The sequence below is a fragment of the Staurois parvus genome, unplaced genomic scaffold (assembly GCF_062004578.1).
Source record: "Staurois parvus isolate SC_StPar_1 unplaced genomic scaffold, SC_StPar_1.0 ptg001345l, whole genome shotgun sequence".
NCBI classification, from domain to species: Eukaryota; Metazoa; Chordata; class Amphibia; order Anura; family Ranidae; genus Staurois; species Staurois parvus.
The window spans coordinates 431,651-453,238 of record NW_028319141.1 but is presented as its reverse complement, the minus strand read 5'-3'; the positions used below and the strand labels follow the sequence as shown (position 1 = coordinate 453,238).

The 21,588-nt window shown below is 46.2% G+C and overlaps 1 protein-coding gene across 1 annotated transcript in view; it reads left to right on the top strand.

Moving 5' to 3' along the window:
* Window positions 1-21,588, top strand: part of LOC149436767 (uncharacterized) — a 91,458-nt gene that overhangs the window by 54,536 nt on the left and 15,334 nt on the right. The window contains exon 5 of the mRNA XM_089661485.1: window positions 7,033-9,491. Within this exon, the coding sequence (XP_089517611.1) occupies window positions 7,033-9,491 (2,459 nt within the window). The remainder of the gene's footprint in view (window positions 1-7,032; window positions 9,492-21,588) is intronic.

Here is a 21,588-nt window from a genome sequence, read left to right as displayed (position 1 = left end):
CACTAATTAGTGGGCAAGATTTTATAATTAGGCAAACGACTGGTTGGACAGGATGGACACAATGTAGGACATCTGGGCACAACACAATATTTAGATTTGTAGCTGTAAATAAGATAACAATGGGGGAGGATACACTAATTTAATTTGGGACCTTTTGTGGAGGGGCGCGAGCCCAAACCTATCTGTTCTAAAGTAAGACGTAAGAAACGCCAATCAACGTGATTGAACGCTTTCTCAGCATTAAGTGAGAGGAGGCAAGCCTTTTAAGCCATGTCGCTTGATATAAGAGATGAGATGGATAGTTTTAGAGGTGTTATCCCTAGCCTCACGACCTGGGACAAAACCAACCTGATCACAATGAACCAAAGTTGGTAAAAAAGGTGAGAGGCAGTTTGCTAAAAGCTTCGCAAAAAGCTTAACATCTAAGTTAAGTAGAGAGATTGGGTGGTAGCTACCGCAGAGAGATGGGTCTTTATCCGGCTTCAGGATAACCGAAATGTTGGCCAACAAAAAGGCTGAAGAAGGCACATTCAGATCGTCGATGGTATTAAAAGCTTGGGCTAAAAGCGGGGCCAGTGAGGCGGCAAAAAATTTGTAAAAGCGAGGGGTAAACCTGTCCAAGCCCGGGCACTTACCTGCCTTCAGGGCCTTGATCGCCCCAAGGACTTCCACAGTCGAGAAGGGCTCTTCCAGAGCCAATGCATCCTGAGTATCTAAGATAGGCAGTGCCATCTCCGTAATGTATTGAGACATAGCCGTAAGAGAAGAAGCAGGAAGAGTATCAGGATGCACTGCGGATAGGTTATAACGTTGAGAATAGTAACGCTTAAACGTGGATGAAATTCCTCGATTATGGTAGTTTAGTATTGTCGGGCGCCTTGATGTGCTGGATCGGACGATGGTATGGCCGGGGGTGGAGTACTCGTGCTAAGTGTTGACCACATTTATTTGTTAGGAAGTAGTAAGTGTTGCGTGCTTTGTCTCGTGCAATAAGAAAAGAAGAATCTAACAGTTGAAGTAAATCTCTGCGAGCATTAGTTATGTCCACCGCAACCCTCGGGTCTATCGTGCTCTTATGAGAAGATTCCAGGCACACAATGAGTAAGAACAAGCGAGGCATTTCTGCCGTTCAAGACTTTTTTAAACGAGCCATGCTTAGTAAGAACTCTAATAACACATTTAAGAGTCTCCTATTGATTAAGAGATACGGTTGTGTCTGAGGAGTGATCAAGAACAAAATGTTGTATAGTCTGCAAAGCCTCTGTGGTACACAAAGAATCCTTGAGCAGAGTATCATTCAAGCGCCAAGAAAAGTGGTGCAAAGATGATGATCGGTCCTGAATCGTAAGATGTATTGGGGCATGGTCAGAGCACAGGAAGTGACCGATGGAGGAAGAAGTCGGACAATCAAGGAGAGACTGCGTCACAAAGAAATAGTCAATACAACTGTATGACGTGTGAGCCACAGAATAATAACTATATTCGTGCTCTGAAGGGTGTTGGGTTCACCAAACATCCACAAGGTGTAGGTCATGCAGGCGCGACTTAATAAGGGATAAGATAAATGAAAGGAGAGAAGATTTACCCATGGAAGAGTCCAGGTCTGGAGAAAGAGCTACGTTAAAGTCCCCTCCAACAATGTAACAGGGACCCCCAAAATCGGACAGCTTAGAGAGGACCTTTGCAAGAAATGGAGCTTGATCTTGGTTGGGAGCGTATACATTCGCCACTGTGAAAACAAAATCTTGGAACTTTAATTTGAGGAAGAGGTACCGACCCGCTGGGTCTATTAGTGAGTCCAAGACCTCCGGGCCAAAGGTATGATGAAAAGCAATCGACACCCCTCGAGACCTAGCCAGCGGGTTAGTACTATGATACCATTGAGTATAATAATGATTGTGGAGGACTGAGATACCATCGGAGCGGAAATGAGTTTCCTGAAGGAGCAGTATCTGCAAGCCATATTTGTGAAAATGATAGAGCATCTGACCCCGCATCTCCGGAGTGTTGAAGCCCCTACAATTAATAGAGGAACATTTAATTTGGAGTCATAGTCATTGGCAGTGGAGCAAATAGGAAAAAGACGCATCACAAACAACGCTGCGCAAAACCTCTCCTGAGCTCTGAGGAAAAGAAGAAGAGAAAGGATAAAAAGAGGAGAAGGGAAAAGAAGAAAAAAAGGGGGGGGGGAGCAGAAAAAGAATGAAAAGCAGAAGACAAAAACTAACAGACAGACAAGCTGTCTGAAAAAACATACAGTGTGGTACAACACAGTACACTGAAGACCTAGGTGGGGAACGTCAAAGGTGCATGAATCCGATCCCGACCCAGGCCTCCCACAGGCAATTAATAACTTCAGGGAGGGTCCCCCTCAGACAAGAATGACCCCCCTTATAAAACATATTCAATGAACCCTCAAACAGGCATGAAAAAATAGACACCTCCCTCAATAGATAAACATATACACATAACCAGGTGCAGATGAGGTGAATAGAGGGAGGGCCCAAGGCCCCTGAGACCATGGCTGGAGGCACCCCAGTCCACCACAGCAAACAGCGACAGTATCACCCAAGAACAATCCTTGAGCCATGGCCCCAGGGCCCGGAAGGCAACAAGCACAAATATAAAAGTCACTGAACCAACAGGAGCAACCAAAAGAGGCAATCAACCCATAAAAAATAGGAAAAAGGGTGCAAACGTCTCAAATTACTTGGACAGTAGATCATCTTTCTGGGAAGAGGACCTGGAATGCTTCTTTTGGACGGACCACTGCCAGGGAGAGGGAAATGGGAGACCTGGTGTCGGGAGCTGAAAGGACCAGTCTGGGAGGGACACCTGAGGTAGCTCGAGCACACCTAGGAATGTGGGACAGTCTCCAAGAGTGCAGAATTGAGCGGATTTACCATGCTGTGAAGCTTGAAGTTGAAACGGAAATCGCCAATGATAGCGGATATGCCTTTCCTGCAACATCTGAGTGAGAGGATGCAGAGCCCTGCGCATGGCCAGAGTCTGGCGGGAGAAGTCAGGAAATAGCATCACCGGCACTTCATTGAATACAATGGTATCCTGCAAGCTGGCTGCACACATGATGGCATCTTTGATCTTGAAGTAGTGAACCTTGCACAAGGTGTCATGAACAAAAGATGGATCAGGATTCCTGGTGCCCAGCGTGCGATGTACTCGATCCGGCTCTATATAGGTGTCTTTAGGTCGCTGTAAGAGTTGATTGAAGATAGCGGTAACCACCGTGTCTAAATCTTTAGATTCAATGGATTCTGGGTGCCCCTAATCTACATCTTGTTACGGCGGTTTCTGTTCTCAATGTCATCTTGTTGGTACATGAGATGTTGTATAGAGACCGTGTGGGAGTTAAGGGTCTCTTTGTGGGTTTGTAAGGCGTTAGTTACGCCATCAGCGGTACTTTCAATCCTTTCCAGACACGTACAAACGTCTTGTTTAAGAGCAGAAATTTCCCGTTTGTACGCTCAATATGTTTCACACACTGCTCAAAATCCGTCTTCATAGGGAGAGATTTGATGTAAGTGTGTAAGGATCGCATGTGGGACTGCAGATCCCAGCTATCCTCAGAACAAAGAGAAGCCGGAGAAGGGCTGCAGGACCCCTGTGTGTCCTGTGGTCTTAGTGTAGAAGAGGGGCTGTGGGACCCCTGTGTGTCCTGTGGTCTTTGTGTAGAAGAGTTGTGGGACCCCTGTGTGTCCTGTGGTCTTAGTATAGAAGAGGGGCTGTGGGACCCCTGTGTGTCCTGTGGTCTTAGTGTAGAAGAGGGGCTGTGGGACCCCTGTGTGTCCTGTGGTCTTAGTGTAGAAGAGGGGCTGTGGGACCCCTGTGTGTCCTGTGGTCTTAGTGTAGAAGAGGGGTTGTGGGACCCCTGTGTGTCCTGTGGTCTTAGTGTAGAAGAGGGGCTGTGGGACCCCTGTGTGTCCTGTGGTCTTAGTGTAGAAGAGGGGTTGTGGGACCCCTGTGTGTCCTGTGGTCTTAGTGTAGAAGAGGGGCTGTGGGACCCCTGTGTGTCCTGTGGTCTTGGTGTAGAAGAGGGGCTGTGGGACCCCTGTGTGTCCTGTGGTCTTAGTGTAGAAGAGGGGCTGCGGGACCCCTGTGTGTCCTGTGGTCTTAGTGTAGAAGAGGGGCTGCGGGACCCCTGTGTGTCCTGTGGTCTTAGTGTACAAGAGGGGCTGTGGGACCCCTGTGTGTCCTGTGGTCTCAATGGTGAAGAGGGGCTGTGGGACCCCTGTGTGTCCTGTGGTCTTAGTGTAGAAGAGGGGCTGCGGGACCCCTGTGTGTCCTGTGGTCTCAATGGTGAAGAGGGGCTGTGGGACTCCTGTGTGTCCTGTGGTCTTAGTGTACAAGAGGGGCTGTGGGACCCCTGTGTGTCCTGTGGTCTTAGTGTAGAAGAGGGGCTGTGGGACCCCTGTGTGTCCTGTGGTCTTAGTGTAGAAGAGGGGCTGTGGGACTCTTGTGTGTCCTGTGGTCTCAATGGTGAAGAAGAGGGGCTGCGGGACCCCTGTGTGTCCTGTGGTCTCAATGGTGAAGAGGGGCTGTGGGACTCCTGTGTGTCCTGTGGTCTTAGTGTAGAAGAGGGGCTGTGGGACCCCTGTGTGTCCTGTGGTCTTAGTGTAGAAGAGGGGCTGTGGGACTCTTGTGTGTCCTGTGGTCTCAATGGTGAAGAAGAGGGGCTGCGGGACCCCTGTGTGTCCTGTGGTCTTAGTGTAGAAGAGGGGCTGTGGGACCCCTGTGTGTCCTGTAATCTCATAGCAGAAGAGGGGCTGCGGGACCCCTGTGTGTCCTGTAATCTCATAGCAGAAGAGGGGCTGCGGGAACCCTGTGTGTCTCGTAATCTCCGCATAGGAGAGGGGCTGCAGGACTCCTGCAAGTCCTGTGGTATCAGTACAGGAGAAGGTGGTTTTGCAGGATCCCCAGGGAAAGAGAGATAGAGCCCCGTGGGCTTACCTGCCCATCTTCCGGCAGCCCTGTGTATAAGAGGGATGAGGAGGGGAGAGCCATCAGTGCCATCTTTGAGGCCGGGGTGCCCAAGGCCTCGGCCGTGGATTGGGCCAGGAACCGGATTATTATGCCACCAGACCGGTCCCCCGTTGCTCCCTGGGGGTCCAGTGTTGTTTCTTGCACATAAGGATGAATGTGGAGAGCCTGGGAGGAAGATAGGAGCCTGTGAAGGAGGTCCAGGCCAGGAGCTGTGCAGAAATGCTGCATAGATGGTCATGCGCCAAGCCACGCACCCCGCTCTATATACTTTATTTTGTACATTACATCCTCCTGACCCCTGCACTATATACTCTGTTGTACATTACATACTCCTGACCCCTGCACTATATACTCTGTTGTACATTACATACTCCTGACCCCTGCACTATATACTCTGTTGTACGTTACATAATCCTGACCCCTGCACTATATAATCTTTGATGTACATTGCATCCTCCTGACCCCTGCACTATGTACTCTGTTGTACATTTCATACTGCTGACCCATGCACTATATACTCTGTTGTACATTACATACTCCTGACCCCTGCACTATATACTCTGTTGTGCATTACATACTCCTGACCCCTGCACTATATACTGGCTGTTGTACATTACATACTCCTGACCCCTGCACTATATACTCTATGTTGCACATTACATACTCCTGACCCCTGCACTATTTACTCTATGTTGTACATTCGATACGCCTGACCCCTGCACTATATACTCTATTGTACATTATATACTCCTGACCCCTGTACTATATACTCTGTTGTATGTTACATACTCCTGACCCTTGCACTATATAATCTTTGTTGTACATTACATACTCCTGACCCCTGCACTATATACTCTGTTGTACATTACATACTCCTGACCCCTACACTATATACTGGCTGTTGTACATTACATACTCCTGACCCCCGCACTATATACTCTATGTTGTACATTACATACTCCTGACCCCTGCACTATATACTCTATGTTGTACATTACATACTCCTGACCCCTGCACTATATACTCATGTTGTACATTACATACTGCTGACCCCTGCACTATATACTGTATGTTGTACATTACATACTCCTGACCCCTGCACTATATACTCTATGTTGTACATTACATACTCCTGACCCCTGCACTATATACTCTGTTGTACATTACATACTCCTGACCCCTGCACTATATACTGGCTGTTGTACATTACATACTCCTGACCCCTGCACTATATACTCTATGTTGTACATTACATACTCCTGACCCCTGCACTATATACTCTATGTTGTACATTACATACTCCTGACCCCTGCACTATATACTCTATGTTGTACATTACATACTCCTGACCCCTGCACTATATACTCTATGTTGTACATTATATCCTCCTGACCCCTGCACTATATACTCTATGTTGTACATTCCATACTCCTGACTTCTTCTCTCCCCCCTCCCCCCACTGCTATATATACACATAATATGGATTCTCTTTTGTTCCCCCCATTTCCTCCCAGCTGGACATTTTATATCGGATGATGTGATTGGAGCACAGACTTTTACATGGTGATAATAATGTGATCACATCCTCCAACTTTGGACCCTTAAACAGAAAGTGATAATGAGGGAGGAGTCAATACCCCAATGATGGTGGTCTTCAGGATCAGTCCAGTCTTCATCTTGGTTGTTCTCCCCCCATCCTCACTCTCTGACCTCTGGTGGGGCTCAGCCCCGCTGTTCTTCATGACTAAATCATGGACTAAATAATGAAGTGCAGTACTTCTTGTGTTGGGAAGATGGCGATGAGTGATAGAGGGGGTGGGGACCCTCGTCCTATAATCCCCTCATCATTGTCCCTCCTATAAAAGACAGTTCTGGTTGTTTCCTCACTCTCTGACTAAGGTCCATGAATAAAGAAATGACCTGGTAGGAGATCAGAGGAGCCATTTCCTAGTTCCCTTGAGGGTGGAATTGTAAGCTCCTCAGAGACCAAGCTGCCTGATGTGGGTGGAGTCCTGGTTTGGAGGAACCAATCAGCTCCTGTCTAGTAATCCTCTTTGTCTTTGTATTTTAGTCCATGGCTGGGAGATGAGGAAAACCTCCGAGGATTGTCTCACTTTGTCTCCAGACTGGAAAGTAGAAGATGAGGACATCACACAGTATAGTCCAGGAGAAAACCCGGCTCCCTCCAATGTCCATCCGGCACCACCCAGTGTAGATGGACCATCGGATTCCTTGTATCCTGAGGAACCTCAGACTGTGCGGGACCGGGCCGGCCTTCCAACAGGGAAGAGATTCTCCTGTACTGAGTGCGGGAAGGGTTTCCAATATAAATCCGGTCTTAATGTGCATAAAAGGTCTTGCACAGGAAAGAAGCCGTATTCCTGTCCTGAGTGCGGGAAATGTTACCATTCTAAATCCAAACTTAATGTGCATAAAAGATCTCACACAGGGGAGAAGTCCTATTCTTGTACTGTGTGCAGGAAATGCTTTTCAGACAAGTCCAATCTTTCTGCCCATCAGAGATTGCATACTGGGAAAAAGACATTTTCCTGTCCCGAGTGCGGGAAATGTTTTTCAGTCAAGTCCAGTCTTTGCATACATCAAAGATCTCACACGGGGGAGAAGCCATATTCCTGTCCTGAGTGCGGGAAATGTTTTTCACAGATATCCAGTCTGCATAAACATCAGAGATCTCATACAGGGGAGAAGCCGTATTCCTGTCCTGAGTGCGGGAAATGTTTTTCACAGACATCCCATCTTTACAGTCATCAGAGATTTCATACGGGGGAGAAGCCGTATTCCTGTCCTGAGTGCGGGAAATGTTTTTCAAATAAGTCCAGTCTTCATAAACATCAAAGATCTCACACGGGGGAGAAGCCTTATTCCTGTCCTGAGTGCGGGAAATGTTTTGTAGAAAAATCAAAACTTGACACACATCAGAGATCTCACACGGGGGAGAAGCCTTATTCCTGTCCTGAGTGCGGGAAATGTTTTGTAGAAAAATCAAAACTTGACACACATCAGAGATCTCACACGGGGGAGAAGCCGTATTCCTGTCCTGAGTGCGGGAAATGTTTTTCAGATTCGTCCAGTCTTCATAAACATCAGAGATCTCACACGGGGGAAAAGCCTTATTCCTGTCCTGAGTGTGGGAAATGTTTTGTAGAAAAATCAAAACTTGACACACATCAGAGATCTCACACGGGGGAGAAGCCTTATTCCTGTCCTGAGTGCGGGAAACATTTTTCACAGAAGTCCCATCTTTCCAGACATCAGAGATCCCACACGGGGGAGAAGCCATATTCCTGCCCTGAATGCTGGAAATGTTTTTCACTGAAGTCCAATCTTTACACACATCAGAGATCTCACACGGGGGAGAAGCTATTTTTCTGTTCTGAGTGTGGGAAGGGTTTCCGGCATAAATCAGAGCTTAATGTGCATGAAAGATCTCACAGGGGGGAGAAGCCGTATTCCTGTCCTGAGTGCGGGAAATGTTTTTCAGTGAATTCCAAACTTCATAGTCATCAGAGATCTCACACGGGGGAGAAGCCGTATTCCTGTCCTGTGTGTGGGAAATGTTTTTCAGTGAAGTTCAATCTTTACACACATCAAAGATCCCACAAGGGGGAGAAGCCGTATTCCTGTCCTGAGTGTGGGAAGGGTTTTTGGCATAAATCAGAGCTTAATGTGCATGAAAGATCTCACACAGGGGAGAAGCCGTATTCCTGTCCTGAGTGCGGGAAATGTTTTTCAGTGAAGTCCAATCTTTACACACATCAAAGATCTCACACGGGGGAAAAGCCACATTCCTGTTCTGAGTGTGGGAAGGGTTTCTGGCATAAATCAGTGCTTAATGTGCATGAAAGATCTCACACGGGGGAGAAGCCGTATTCTTGTCCTGAGTGCGGGAAATGTTTTTCAGTGAAGTCCAGTCTTTGCAGACATCAGAGATCTCACACGGGGGAGAAGTTATTTTTCTGTTCTGAGTGTGGGAAATGTTTTTTAGAGAAGTACAAACTTCATAATCATCAGAGATCTCACACGGGGGAGAAGCCGTATTCCTGTCCTGAGTGCAGGAAATGTTTTTCACAGATATCCAATCTTCACACACATCAGAGATCACACACAGTGGAGAAGCCATATTCCTGTCCTGAGTGTGGGAAATGTTTTGTGCGGCAGTCCCTTCTTCATAAACATGAGAGATCTCACAAGCGGGAGAAGCTCTATTCCTGTCCTGAGTGTGGGCAATGTTTTTCAGTGAAGTCCAGTCTTCACATACATCAGAGATCTCACACAGGGGAGAAGCCATATTCCTGTTCTGAGTGCGGGAAATGTTTTTCACAGAAGGGCAATCTTTACAAACATCAGAGATGTCACACAGGGGAGAAGCCATATTCCTGTTCTGAGTGTGGGAAATGTTTTTCACAGAATTCCAATCTTTACAGACATCAGATGTTTCACACGGATGAGAAGCCACTCTGCTGTCCTGAGTGAGGGAAATGTTCCTCTCTGAAGTCCTGTCTTCCTGTACATCAGGGGATCCCACACAACCCTGGAGGTGTATTAGTGCCTTGAGTGCGGGAAATGTCTTCTAGATGAATGTTGCTGGACATCCCAGCTCTCATGTGGGGAAGAAGCACACCCTGATATACACCTCAGATATACTCCATGGCTGATCTTCATCATGGAAGAAACAGTTCAAGGAGATCAGAGGCCCCCAAAGACATGGAGGAAGTGTGGGACCGGGTTGGTCATTGATGGCAGGAGAAGATGTTTTCAATGTATTTTCCATCAATGGAAGACATTCCAGCAGCTCAGATGTGATCCTAATAACATTGGTTCCCCCATTCACACAGGAGGAATGGACATGAACTCTCACTGAGGGAATTGCTATACAAACATTCTATGAATAGACCCCCAAATGTCAGGAGACGTTTCTATAAAGACGGGAAGTATGGAGCAGAGAAATGAAGAGACCTCCCAGCAATGTTATTACCAGGCTGCAGCTAGGGGGAGCTCTAATGTCACCCCAGCAGAGTGATCCCATCTAGCCCACATTAACCCTCTCACTGCCAGAGCTGTTTCTGCATGATTTTGCACACATGGGAAAATGCAGATTTTGGTCCTGAAGATGAGATAAACCCCCAAACATCTATTCTGTGACATCAGAGGCCCTGGAGAATAAAATGGTGGTGATTGTTAAGGTGTTCCCCGTACACAGATTCCCCTTCATATCCGCCTTTATTTCCTCCTTTCCCCCATTTTCTATGTTGGGATCTTTTCTACAATACTTTGTTATAATAATGGAACACGTTGTGTATTGTATTGTACACCAATAATAATGACTCCGCCCCCACATTCCAGACAAGGGATCTTCTTGACCAATCAGATTCCTTCCTTTGTTATTTGCTGATTCTATGATTACAATCTTGTTAAAAATATAATTACAATAAAAAGTTTATTGAATGAAAAAACAAAATTGTGTTGTGAGTGACAAACGTCTTCATCATAAATTGTTCATAGATGACACATTGAGAGCCTTCCCAGGTCATCAGCCTAGAGTGCAGTGGTCAGGAGTGTGTCCTATACAGCCCTGTGTATAGAGTGCAGTGGTCAGGAGTATGTCATATACAGCCCTGTGTATGGAGTGCAGTGGTCAGGAGTATGTCATATACAGCCCTGTGTATAGAGTGCAGTGGTCAGGAGTATATCATATACAGCCCTGTGTATAGAGTGCAGTGGTCAGGAGTATGTCCTATACAGCCCTGTGTATAGAGTGCAGTGGTCAGGAATATGTCATATACAGCCCTGTGTATAGAGTGCAGTGGTCAGGAGTATGTCCTATACAGCCCTGTGTATAGAGTGCAGTGGTCAGGAATATATCATATACAGCCCTGTGTACAGAGTGCAGTGGTCAGGAGTATATCATATACAGCCCTGAGTACAGAGTGCAGTGGTCAGGAGTATATCATATACAGCCCTGTGTATAGAGTGCAGTGGTCAGGAGTATGTCATATACAGCCCTGTGTATAGAGTGCAGTGGTCAGGAGTATATCATATACAGCCCTGTGTAAAGAGTGCAGTGGTCAGGAGTATGTCTTATACAGCCCTGTGTATAGAGTGCAGTGGTCAGGAGTATGTCCTATACAGCCCTGTGTATAGAGTGCAGGGGTTAGGAGTATATCATATACAGCCCTGTGTATAGAGTGCAGTGATCAGGAGTATGTCATATACCAAGGCCTTCCTCTCTGCCTGGCAGTCAAGGAACTTTAGGTATGCCCCAGGAACTGTCTCCATGATGCATTTCAGGGCTTCCTGCATCTGAGGAGAATCTCTACTGGTTACAGGCACTCTGGTGCTGGCCCACTCAGGTAGTGGTGTGAAGATAATATTTGATGATACTCCAGTGTCAGTCTCTGTATGCCCATCCTGCGAGGCCATCTCTGAGCCCCTGGGATCTGAGGAGGTGGGAACCCCATCATGGTCAGGTTCCCTCGAGTTCTGGTCTGCTCGGCTATAATGCTCCTGTAGGTGCCAAATCAAATCTTTACGAGTTTTGCAACCAATGTCCATTCCTCATGAGGCACATTCAGCACTCAAATTACTTTTGCTCATTTTCTTGCATTCTGCGTCACCAGGCATAATTGCAAGCAAAGATAGAATAGGAAGCAGAAAAAGGAAGGAGCTGTTGCTATATGTCTTTCTATATACAGTTGTGTTCAAAATAATAGCAGTGTGGAGTTCTATTAGTGACGTCATTCATTCTTTGAAAAACAGGTGGCAATTATTGCCCTTATTTAAGGAAGGAAGGCAGCAAATGTTGTACATGGTGGTTACAGTGCATTTCTCTCTGAAATTCTGAGGAAAATGGGTCGTTCCAGACATTGTTCAGAAGAACAGTGTACCTTGATTAAAAAGTTGATAGGAGAGGGGAAAACATATAAAGAAGTGCAGAAAATGATCGGCTGCTCAGCTAAAATTATCACAAATGCTTTAAAATGGCAACCAAAACCTGAAAGACGTGGAAGAAAGCGAAAAACTACCATTGGAATGGATAGAAGAAGAGCCAAAATGGCGCGGACTCAGCCAACAATCAGCTCCAGGAAGATGAAAGAAGGTGTGACGTTCCCTGTGAGGACTGTTACAATTAGAAGACGCCTATGTGAAGCCAAGCTATCTGCAAGAAGCCCCCGCAAAGTCCCACTGTTGGGAAAAAGACGTGTGCTGAAGAGGTTACAATCTGCCAAAGAGCACATTGACCGGCCTAAAGAGAAATGACGCAACAGTTTGTGGACTGATGAAAGTAAGATTGTTCTTTTTGGGTCTAGTGGGCGGAGACAGTTTGTCAGACGACCCCCAAACCCTGAATTCAAGCCACAGTACACTGTGAAGACTGTGAAGCATGGTGGTGCAAGCATCATGATATGGGGATGTTTCTCATACTACGGTGTTGGGCCTATTTATCGCATACCAGGGATCATGGATCAGTTTGAATCCATCAGAATACTTGAAGAGGTCATGCTGCCTTATGCTGAAGAGGAAATGCCCTTGAAATGGGTGTTCCAACAAGACAACGACCCCAAACACACCAGTAAAGGTGTAACATCTTGGTTCCAGACCAACAAGATGGACGTTATGGAGTGGCCAGCCCAATCCCCGGATCTTCATCCAATAGAAAACTTGTGGGGTGACATCAAAAATGCCGTTTCTGAGGCAAAACCAAGAAATAGAGAAGAACTGTGGAATGTGGTCCAATCATCCTGGGCTGGAATACCTGATCACAGGGGCCAGAAGTTGGGTGACTCCATGCAACACAGATGTACAGCAGTTCTCAGAAACAGTGCGACTACAACCAAATATTCATGAAGTCATTCAAAGGAAAGCAAAATCTTCAAACATTTCTCAGTTTATATAGTGAATGTTGGAGTTTGTAAAGAAGAATACAAACACTGCGATTTTTTTGAACCGTCTAATATTCACTTTTCTTTAAATTTTTTAGAGGAACAACACAAATTTGATGTATTTTTCTTCATGTTGTGATTTGGAATAGAATGTGTCGTGTTCCCAATGCATTCGTGTGGATGGAAATAAAAGCTATTAGAAGGATTTTCAGCTTTATTCACTTTTTTCAACACACTGATATTATTTTGAACACAACTGTATATGAAACATATGCACCGCTTGTCTCTAAGGACTGTTTCCACAAAGGTTACAATCCTTCAGTGCAGAGCTAATTCCTAACACTTCACCGAAGCTCTTAATGCAACTATCCCACATACGCTGCCATCCAATATGTGACTGGCGCGGCGTCAGACCCCTGACCTTCTCACCAAACTCATGACCAAAGGACTAGCCAATCTAAAACCGCGCTGTCATGTGCGTAACAATGTCATGCACAGCTGCACCCTGCACAATGATTTTCCAGCTCACTGGACCACAATCGATGTACCGGAAGCCTGAGCGATTGTTACTGGGTCAGGTTAATTACACAATTAACCATTCACACTGCCACCACTGCCTTTTTGTACAGAGAAAGAGAAAACTCGGCAATATCAGCAATAACACTAGGATGGTTGAATAATTGTCTGTACACCACTGTCACCGCAGGCAGGTTATACAGAGGGTTAAACACACACAGTAGCGCTCTTCAGAGGCAGGAATACATAGTTTGCATTAAAGAGCTTTAGAAACAGTTCAACACTTTCAGAAAGTAAGATTTATTACTAAAAGGTCAAAAGGGTGCAATAAAAATATTTACAGAAAAAGATGTAGCCAATATATATAAAAATATACAGAGAACAATAACACAGCAAAGAGATAACGGAAAGGAGTTTAGAGGGATAAAGTACTTGTCAAAAGCCTTGGGTTAAGCAGCTTCAAGTTTTCTGAGCAAAAGGGCGTTTTTCCCAAAGTTGGTTCCAATGTTAAAGGGAGAATCTTCAACGCTCACCCACCTCAACTCAGCCTAGCTTAGCTTTTTCTAGCAACTCCACAGGGTGTCTGACTGGAGCAGTAAACCAATCGCCTCATTTGGGGAGGGAGTTGTAGGTGGAGACCTCAGGCTATGACCAAAGCCTGCAAAAATTATATTATGGTTCATAACTTATTCTGGATACATATCCACGAGTAGATTATTACGCAGAATCTTTGGCTGAACGGATAGATATGAAATATGAAATATCCACTGGAATGGTTAAGAAGATGTAATTTTCAGCTCTCCTGTATATGCCAGCTAGGGGTTGTAATATACCTGGAGAATGGTCTTAAATTAAGCTGTCCGAATATGGGCTCCATGTTTAGGTAATTATGTTCTATTTGAAGATATAAACTTATATGAAAAGTGAGTTTTTAAATGTAAGTCTGTTTTTACAACCCCTTGGAATGTGTTTTGAACTCAGTGAAGGACTTGGTTTATGGCTTTACGAGCCGAGATTGCAAAGTTAACAGACATCTAGGCCCCAGCTCAGTTGTGGGATTTATAGCCATGACGCCCTCCCATGGAGTTTGCTGCCTGTGATCTGCATCAAACAGACCACATGTCACTCAACAGAGAGGGAGCGGGGATGAGGAAAGCTGATTTGGGAGTAGAGATGATACAGCTTGGAAGATTCTTAACAAGATGGATGACCGTGTCCATCTCGGTGTGCACAATTGCTACAATGTGAAGTCATTTTACCTGCAGTATAAATTATTTTCGTTTCACTCTTCTGGGGAAGATTTATTTTAACCACCTCCCGCCCGCCATATAGTCCAATGATGGGCGCAAAGTGGTTCTCTCATTCTGGGAGGACATCATATGATGTCCTCCCATTCTCACCAAGCATGTGTGGCTCTGGGAGCGTGCAGCACGGCGATCGGCGGTGCGCTGTGTCCCTTGGAAAGAGCTGAAGATGTCGGCTTGGTCATGTGATCAGCTGTGTTCAATCACAGATGATCACATGTAAACAGGGAAATGCCGGTTATCGGCATTTCTCTCCTCACGAGCTGTCACACTGACAGAGCAGAGGAGAGCCAGTAATCGTCATTCTGCAGAGGGGACATGTACACTGATCATCAGGGCACTGATGATCAGTGTCCCCTGATGATCAGTGTGGCCCCAGAAGTACCACCTGCCAGTGTCCATCAGTGCCAGCTGTCAGTGCTGAACAGTGCCACATTCCAGTGCCCATCAGTGCCACATATTTGCCTACCAGTGCACATCAATGCCACATATCAGTGCCCATTTGAGCTGCCTTTCAGTGTCACCAATCAGTGCCAGTCAGTGCCACCTATCAATCCAATCAGTGCCGCCTATCAATGCCAGTCAGTGCTGCCTATCAGTGTTCATCAGTGCCACCTATCAGTGCCAGTCAGTGCTGCCTATCAGTGCTATATATGAGTGCTGCCTTTCAGTGCCCATCAGTGCCACCTACCAGTGCCTCCTCATCAGTGCCCATCAGTGCAGCCTCATTAGCACACATCAGTGAAGGAGAAAAATCACTTACTTACAACATTTTATAACAAAAACTAAGAAAAAAAATTTTTTTTTCAAAATGTTCAGTAGTTTTTGGTTTGTTTAAGAAAAAATAAAAAACCCCGAGGTGATTAAATACCACCAAAATAAAGCTCTATCTATCAGAAAAAATGATAAAAAATGTCATATGGGTACAGTGTTGCATGACCGCTCAATTGTCAAAGTGTGACAGCGCTGAAAGCTAGAAATTGGCCTGGGCAGGAAGGGGGTAGAAGTGCCCGGTAGGCTGATTCTGGCTTCTAGTCAATGGTTTATCCGGATGTATACAGTATATATATGACAAGGTAGACTACTTCATGTAACATTACATCTTCATCTCAGATTGTAAGCGGATTGGATTGGCCTGTGTATGGGATTCCAGATCAAGTCATGGCAAGGTACACGTTGAGCGTTGAATATCTGGGTGTAGAGAGATCACGGGGGGGATTTGTATATCTGTTGTCACATGTTGCTGAGTTACTGATTTCTTACACGACATTTCCAGACAGTTGGATGTAATTCATTAATATTTGGAAGTAATTGCTGGCTTGTATTTCTCCCCATTATTGTGGATTAGATCATTGTACTGTTATCTTGTATTGTTTATTATTTATCATCACCTATTAGATTTCATCCCCATTTTGTACTGATTTATATTATTAATAAATATATATTTTTGCACATTATTGCGTTTTATTTTGTCTTCCAATTATCACAAATACAGAACTGGGATGTCGGTTACTTTGTGAGAATTAGTAGGGAATCTCCTTCATTCCAGATCCCGCCTGTTTCCATGAATTGTATACGGATTATTTCCTCACAGATAAAGTTCTGACAATTTGTACCGTTCTGGTGTTTTTGATCCTCAGAAATGAGATCTGCCGTCATCAGACATGATGGATTTTCAGACATCTATCCCATAGTTTGTAGACTCTATAACTCTCCTACACACTGAATCATAGACACTGATTGGGGTTATTGTACCCAAGAAATGGCGCAGAATACACCTTTGTCTACATTTATAAGGAAAGACCATTTATTTGTAAAAACAAGAAACAAGAAAAATGGTAACAAGTGGTGTTTAATACCACCAAAATAAATATTTATTTGTGTGAAAAAATTACAAAAATATAATTTAGGTACAATGTTGCATGACTGTGTAATTGTCATTCAGAGTGTGAGAGCGCTGATAGTTACCAGTCAGCCTGGGCAGGAAGGGGGTGGAAGTGTCCGGTATACAGGAGGTAGAAATATTTATTTTTAAAAAGACCTCCAAGTGTTTGTGAAATCTCCCACCACAAAATGTACTCAGCCAATCACAGGGAAGGACTCCATTTTTATTCTTCTCCTGCCATCAATGGCCAACCCGGTCCCACACTTCATCCATGTCTTTGGGGGCCTCTGATCTCCTTATGGACTGTTTCTTCCATGATGAAAATCAGCCATGGAGTATATCTGAGGTGGATATCAGGGTGTGCTTCTTCCCCACATGAGAGCTGGGATGTCCAGCAACATTCATCTAGAAGACATTTCCCACACTCAAGGCACTAATACACCTCCAGGGTTGTGTGGGACCCCTGATGTACAGGAAGACAGGACTTCAGTGAGGAACATTTCCATCACTGATGACAAGAAAGTGGTTTTTCGGGGCATGTCCAAAATGGCGACCGGAGCGGCCACCTAATCCAGAGCTCCGGCGCCCAGGATTGTAATCCGCTGTCATCCGGGCAGCGGGGGCATCGTACGGGGTGCCGGAGGCTGCTGCACAGTCCCCTGCATCTGGAGGAGGGGATCCGGGCTGTATTGCCCATCTCCGTGATCGCGGACATCCACGGCCTAGTGCGGCTGCGGAGCCTTGGCCTCATCTCCGCTGCCATCTGGCGACCGCGGACCCATCCGAGTCACAGGGGGGCTCCCTCACTATCCTCTGCATTTGGGAGAGGGGATCCAGACTGAATTACCCCTCTCCACAACCGTGGAGGTCCGAGGCCTGGTGCGACTGCGGAGCCCCAGCACAGAATCCGCAGCCATCTGGGTGGAGGTGGACCCATCCGGGGCATCGGAGGCAGCTGGACCATTCCCTATATCTGGGGGGGGCGGCGGACCTTATTTCCCTCCTCTGAGGCGGTGGAGGCCTGCGGCCTAGTGTGACCTGCTCCATCCAGCCCTGATCCTGTCCCATCGGGATCGCAGTGAGTACAAGCAGTATAGTGGGGGCGGGTGCTGGTTTTCTGATCCCCCTCCAACGTTTGGTGGTCCGTGGCTCCCACTATCTGGTCCAAGTGCTCCTCCCCGTGAATGTGACCCCTGCTGGGCCCAAAGGCCTCCTGTGGTGGGAATTGGAGCCAGCTCTTGGATCCTTGGTCTCGTTGGGGGGCCTGTTGCAGCCTATGTCCACTCTGCATTTCTGCGGCTTAACCACTTGCCTACCAGGCACTTATACCCCCTTATTTACCAGGCCAATTTTCAGCTTTCAGCGCTGCCGCACTTTGATTGACAATTGCGCGGTCATGCAACATTGTACCCATATGAAATTTTGATCATTTTTTTCTCACAAATAAAGCTTTCTTTTGGTGGTATTTAATCGCCACTGGGTGCTTTACTTTTTGCGCTATAAATTAAAAAAGTGCAAAAAATTTGAAAAAAAAAAAAAAGTTTCTTTGTTTCTATTATAAAATTTTTCAAACAGGTAATTTTTCTCCTTCACTGATGTGCGTTGATGAGGCAGCACTGATGGGCACTGATAGGCGGCACTGATGGGCACTGATAGGCAGCACTAAAGGGCACTGATAGGCAGTACTTATGAGGTGGCACGGATAGGCGGCACTGATAGGCAGCACTAATGAGGTGTCACGGATAGGCGGCACTAATATGCAGCACTGATAGGCGGCACTGATAGGTGACACTGATGATGGGTACTGATAGATGGCACTGACTGGCATCACTGCTGGGCACTGACTGGCGGCACTGACTGGCACAACCGCTGGGCACTGACTGGTGGCACTGACTGGCAGCACTGCTGGGCTGCACTGGTGGGTGGCACTGGTGGGCAGCACTGGTGGGTGGGCACAGGTGAGTGACACTGGTGGGCACAGGTGGGTGGCACTGGTGGGTGGCACTGCTGGGCACAGGTAGGTGGCACTTCTGGGCACAGGTGTGTGACACTGCAGAGTGGCACAGGTGGGTGCACTGCTGGCACTGGTGGGTGCACTGCTGGGCACAGGTGGGTGATCTGCTGGGCACAGGTGGGCGGAGCTAGTGGGCGCACTGCTGGGCACAGGTGGGCGGAACTTGTGGGTGGCACTGCTGGGCACCGATCATCAGGGCACTGATCATCAGTGCCCTGATGATCGGTGCCGATCCTCGCTCTGACAACTGCCGGTTCTCGGCAGTACTTTCCTCACGATCTGACAGCGTGAGGAAAGTGCAGCCGAGAACCGGCACTTGCATTTCCCTGTGATCAGCGTGTCATTGGACACCGCTGATCACGTGGTAAAAGGCTGGTATGATTGGCCTTTTACCACATCTCGTGATCAGCTGTGTCCGTAGGACACAGCGATCACGGAGATCGCCGGGTGCGCGCCCCCTGGGGCGCGCAGGAGAGCGCGTTCTGGGGGGATGTCATATGACGTCCACCCAGAACTGGCCGGCCGCAGTGCAGCCGTCATTCGGCTATCTGCGGTCGGCAACTAGTTAATAATAATTTTTACAATATAACGATCCTGCTGATGTGCCTGACCGCATCCATGTGACTATCATCGTACCTGCTTAGGGCGTTATAGGTCTCCTGGGGTATCTTCTTTGGCCATCTAATTTTCAATTGATCACCCCCAAGGGACTTCCTATATGCCATCCACCAAGAAAAAGAAGGGACAAGCTCAAAAGTCCCTTACGACATACCTACTTAAAACGCACGAGATAAGCAACATGTCTCAAGATAATACAGAACGAGCATCTCCATCCGGTCCCACGCAGAATACCGTAGTTCCTCCATTAACTCAGGACACTGAATGTGCACAGCAACCTACAAAGGGGGACTTGGAATCTTGCCTGGAAACTATGTACACTAAGCTAGCTGCTAAATTCCAATCAGAACTCCACAAGAGCACGAATGTTCTATCCCAGGAAATAGCGGCATTGGGCTCCAGAACCGACCGCTTGGAAACCAAACATGATGAACTCAGCCTGGCTCATGGTGAGCTTTCCAGGGATCACGATCATTTACAGACAGCCTTTGCACAATTGCAGGCACAGGTTGAGGATCTTGATAACTAGAGATGAGCGAAGAAATGAAAAATTCGATTCGGCTGATTCGGCGAATTCCAGTGTGAAATTCGATTCGATGCGAATTTCTTCGCTACGAAGATGACTTATTTAAAGGGTTTCTAGGCTTCAGAGAGCCTTTAAATTAGTGCAGAACACTGTACCTTTAATTTAAATGCCCTTGGAGATGAGGAAGGAGAAGGAGAAGGAGAAGGATGAGAAGAAGGAGAAGGAGAAGGATGAGAAGAAGGAGAAGGAGAAGGATGAGAAGAAGGAGAAGGATGAGAAGAAGGAGAAGGATGAGAAGAAGGAGAAGGAGAAGGAGAAGGATGAGAAGAAGGAGAAGGAGAAGGATGAGAAGAAGGAGAAGGAGAAGGATGAGAAGAAGGAGAAGGATGAGAAGGAGAAGGATGAGAAGAAGAAGGATGAGAAGAAGGAGAAGGATGAGAAGAAGGAGAAGGAGAAGGATGAGAAGAAGGAGAAGGAGAAGGATGAGAAGAAAGAGAAGGATGAGAAGGAGAAGGATGAGAAGAAGAAGGATGAGAAGAAGGAGAAGGATGAGAAGAAGAAGGATGGGAAGAAGGAAAAGGATGAGAAGAAGAAGGATGAGAAGAAGGAGAAGGATGAGAAGAAGGAGAATGATGAGAAGAAGGAGAAGGATGATAAGAAGGAGAAGGAAGAGAAGAAGGAGAAGGAGAAGGATGAGAAGAAGGAGAAGGATGAGAAGAAGGAGAAGGATGAGAAGAAGGAGAAGGAGAAGGATGAGAAGAAGGAGAAGGAGAAGGATGAGAAGAAGGAGAAGGATGAGAAGAAGAAGGATGAGAAGAAGGATGAGAAGAAGGAGGAGAAGGATGAGAAGAAGAAGGATGAGAAGAAGGAGAAGGATGAGAAGAAGGAGAAGGATGAGAAGAAGGAGAAGGATGAGAAGAAGGAGAAGGATGAGAAGAAGGAGAAGGAGAAGGATGAGAAGAAAAAGGATGAGAAGAAGGAGAAGGAGAAGGATGAGAAGAAGGAGAAGGATGAGAAGGAGAAGGAGAAGGATGAGAAGAAGGAGAAGGAGAAGGATGAGAAGAAGGAGAAGGATGAGAAGAAGGAGAAGGATGAGAAGAAGGAGAAGGAGAAGCAGAAGAAGAAGGATGAGAAGAAGGAGAAGGAGAAGGATGAGAAGAAGGAGAAGGAGAAGGATGAGAAGAAGGAGAAGGATGAGAAGAAGGATGAGCAGAAGGAGAAGGATGAGAAGAAGGAGAAGGATGAGAAGAAGGAGAAGGATGAGAAGAAGGATGAGAAGAAGGATGAGAAGAAGGAGAAGGATGAGAAGAAGGACAGTTCTGTGACAGTTTCTGTCTATTTCTGACAGTTCTGGGACATTCACTCCATACAGCGGTTAAAACAGCTGTATGCAGTGAATGTCCCAGAACTGTCATAAATAGTCTATTTCTGACAGTTCTGGGACATTCACTCCATACAGCGGTTTCCGGCAAAAAGTGTATGTGCAGAGTTCCTCTATACTGCAGATACACTTAGAGGAGCTCTGCAGATACACTTAGAGGAGCTCTGCACATACACTTTTTTCCGGTTTGGAATTATTCTTATTTTCATCCTACTTCTTCTTCTTCTTCTTCATCCTCATCCTCATCCTCTTCTTCTTCTGAGGATGAGGATGAGGATGAAGAAGAAGAAGAAGAAGAAGTAGGATGAAAAGAAGAATAATTCCAAGCCGGAAAAAAGTGTATGTGCAGAGTTCCTCTATTTCTGACAGTTCTCTCACAGCTTCTTCACATGTACAGCGGTTGAAATATCTGTATCCTAAATGGAAACTAATAGATACAATG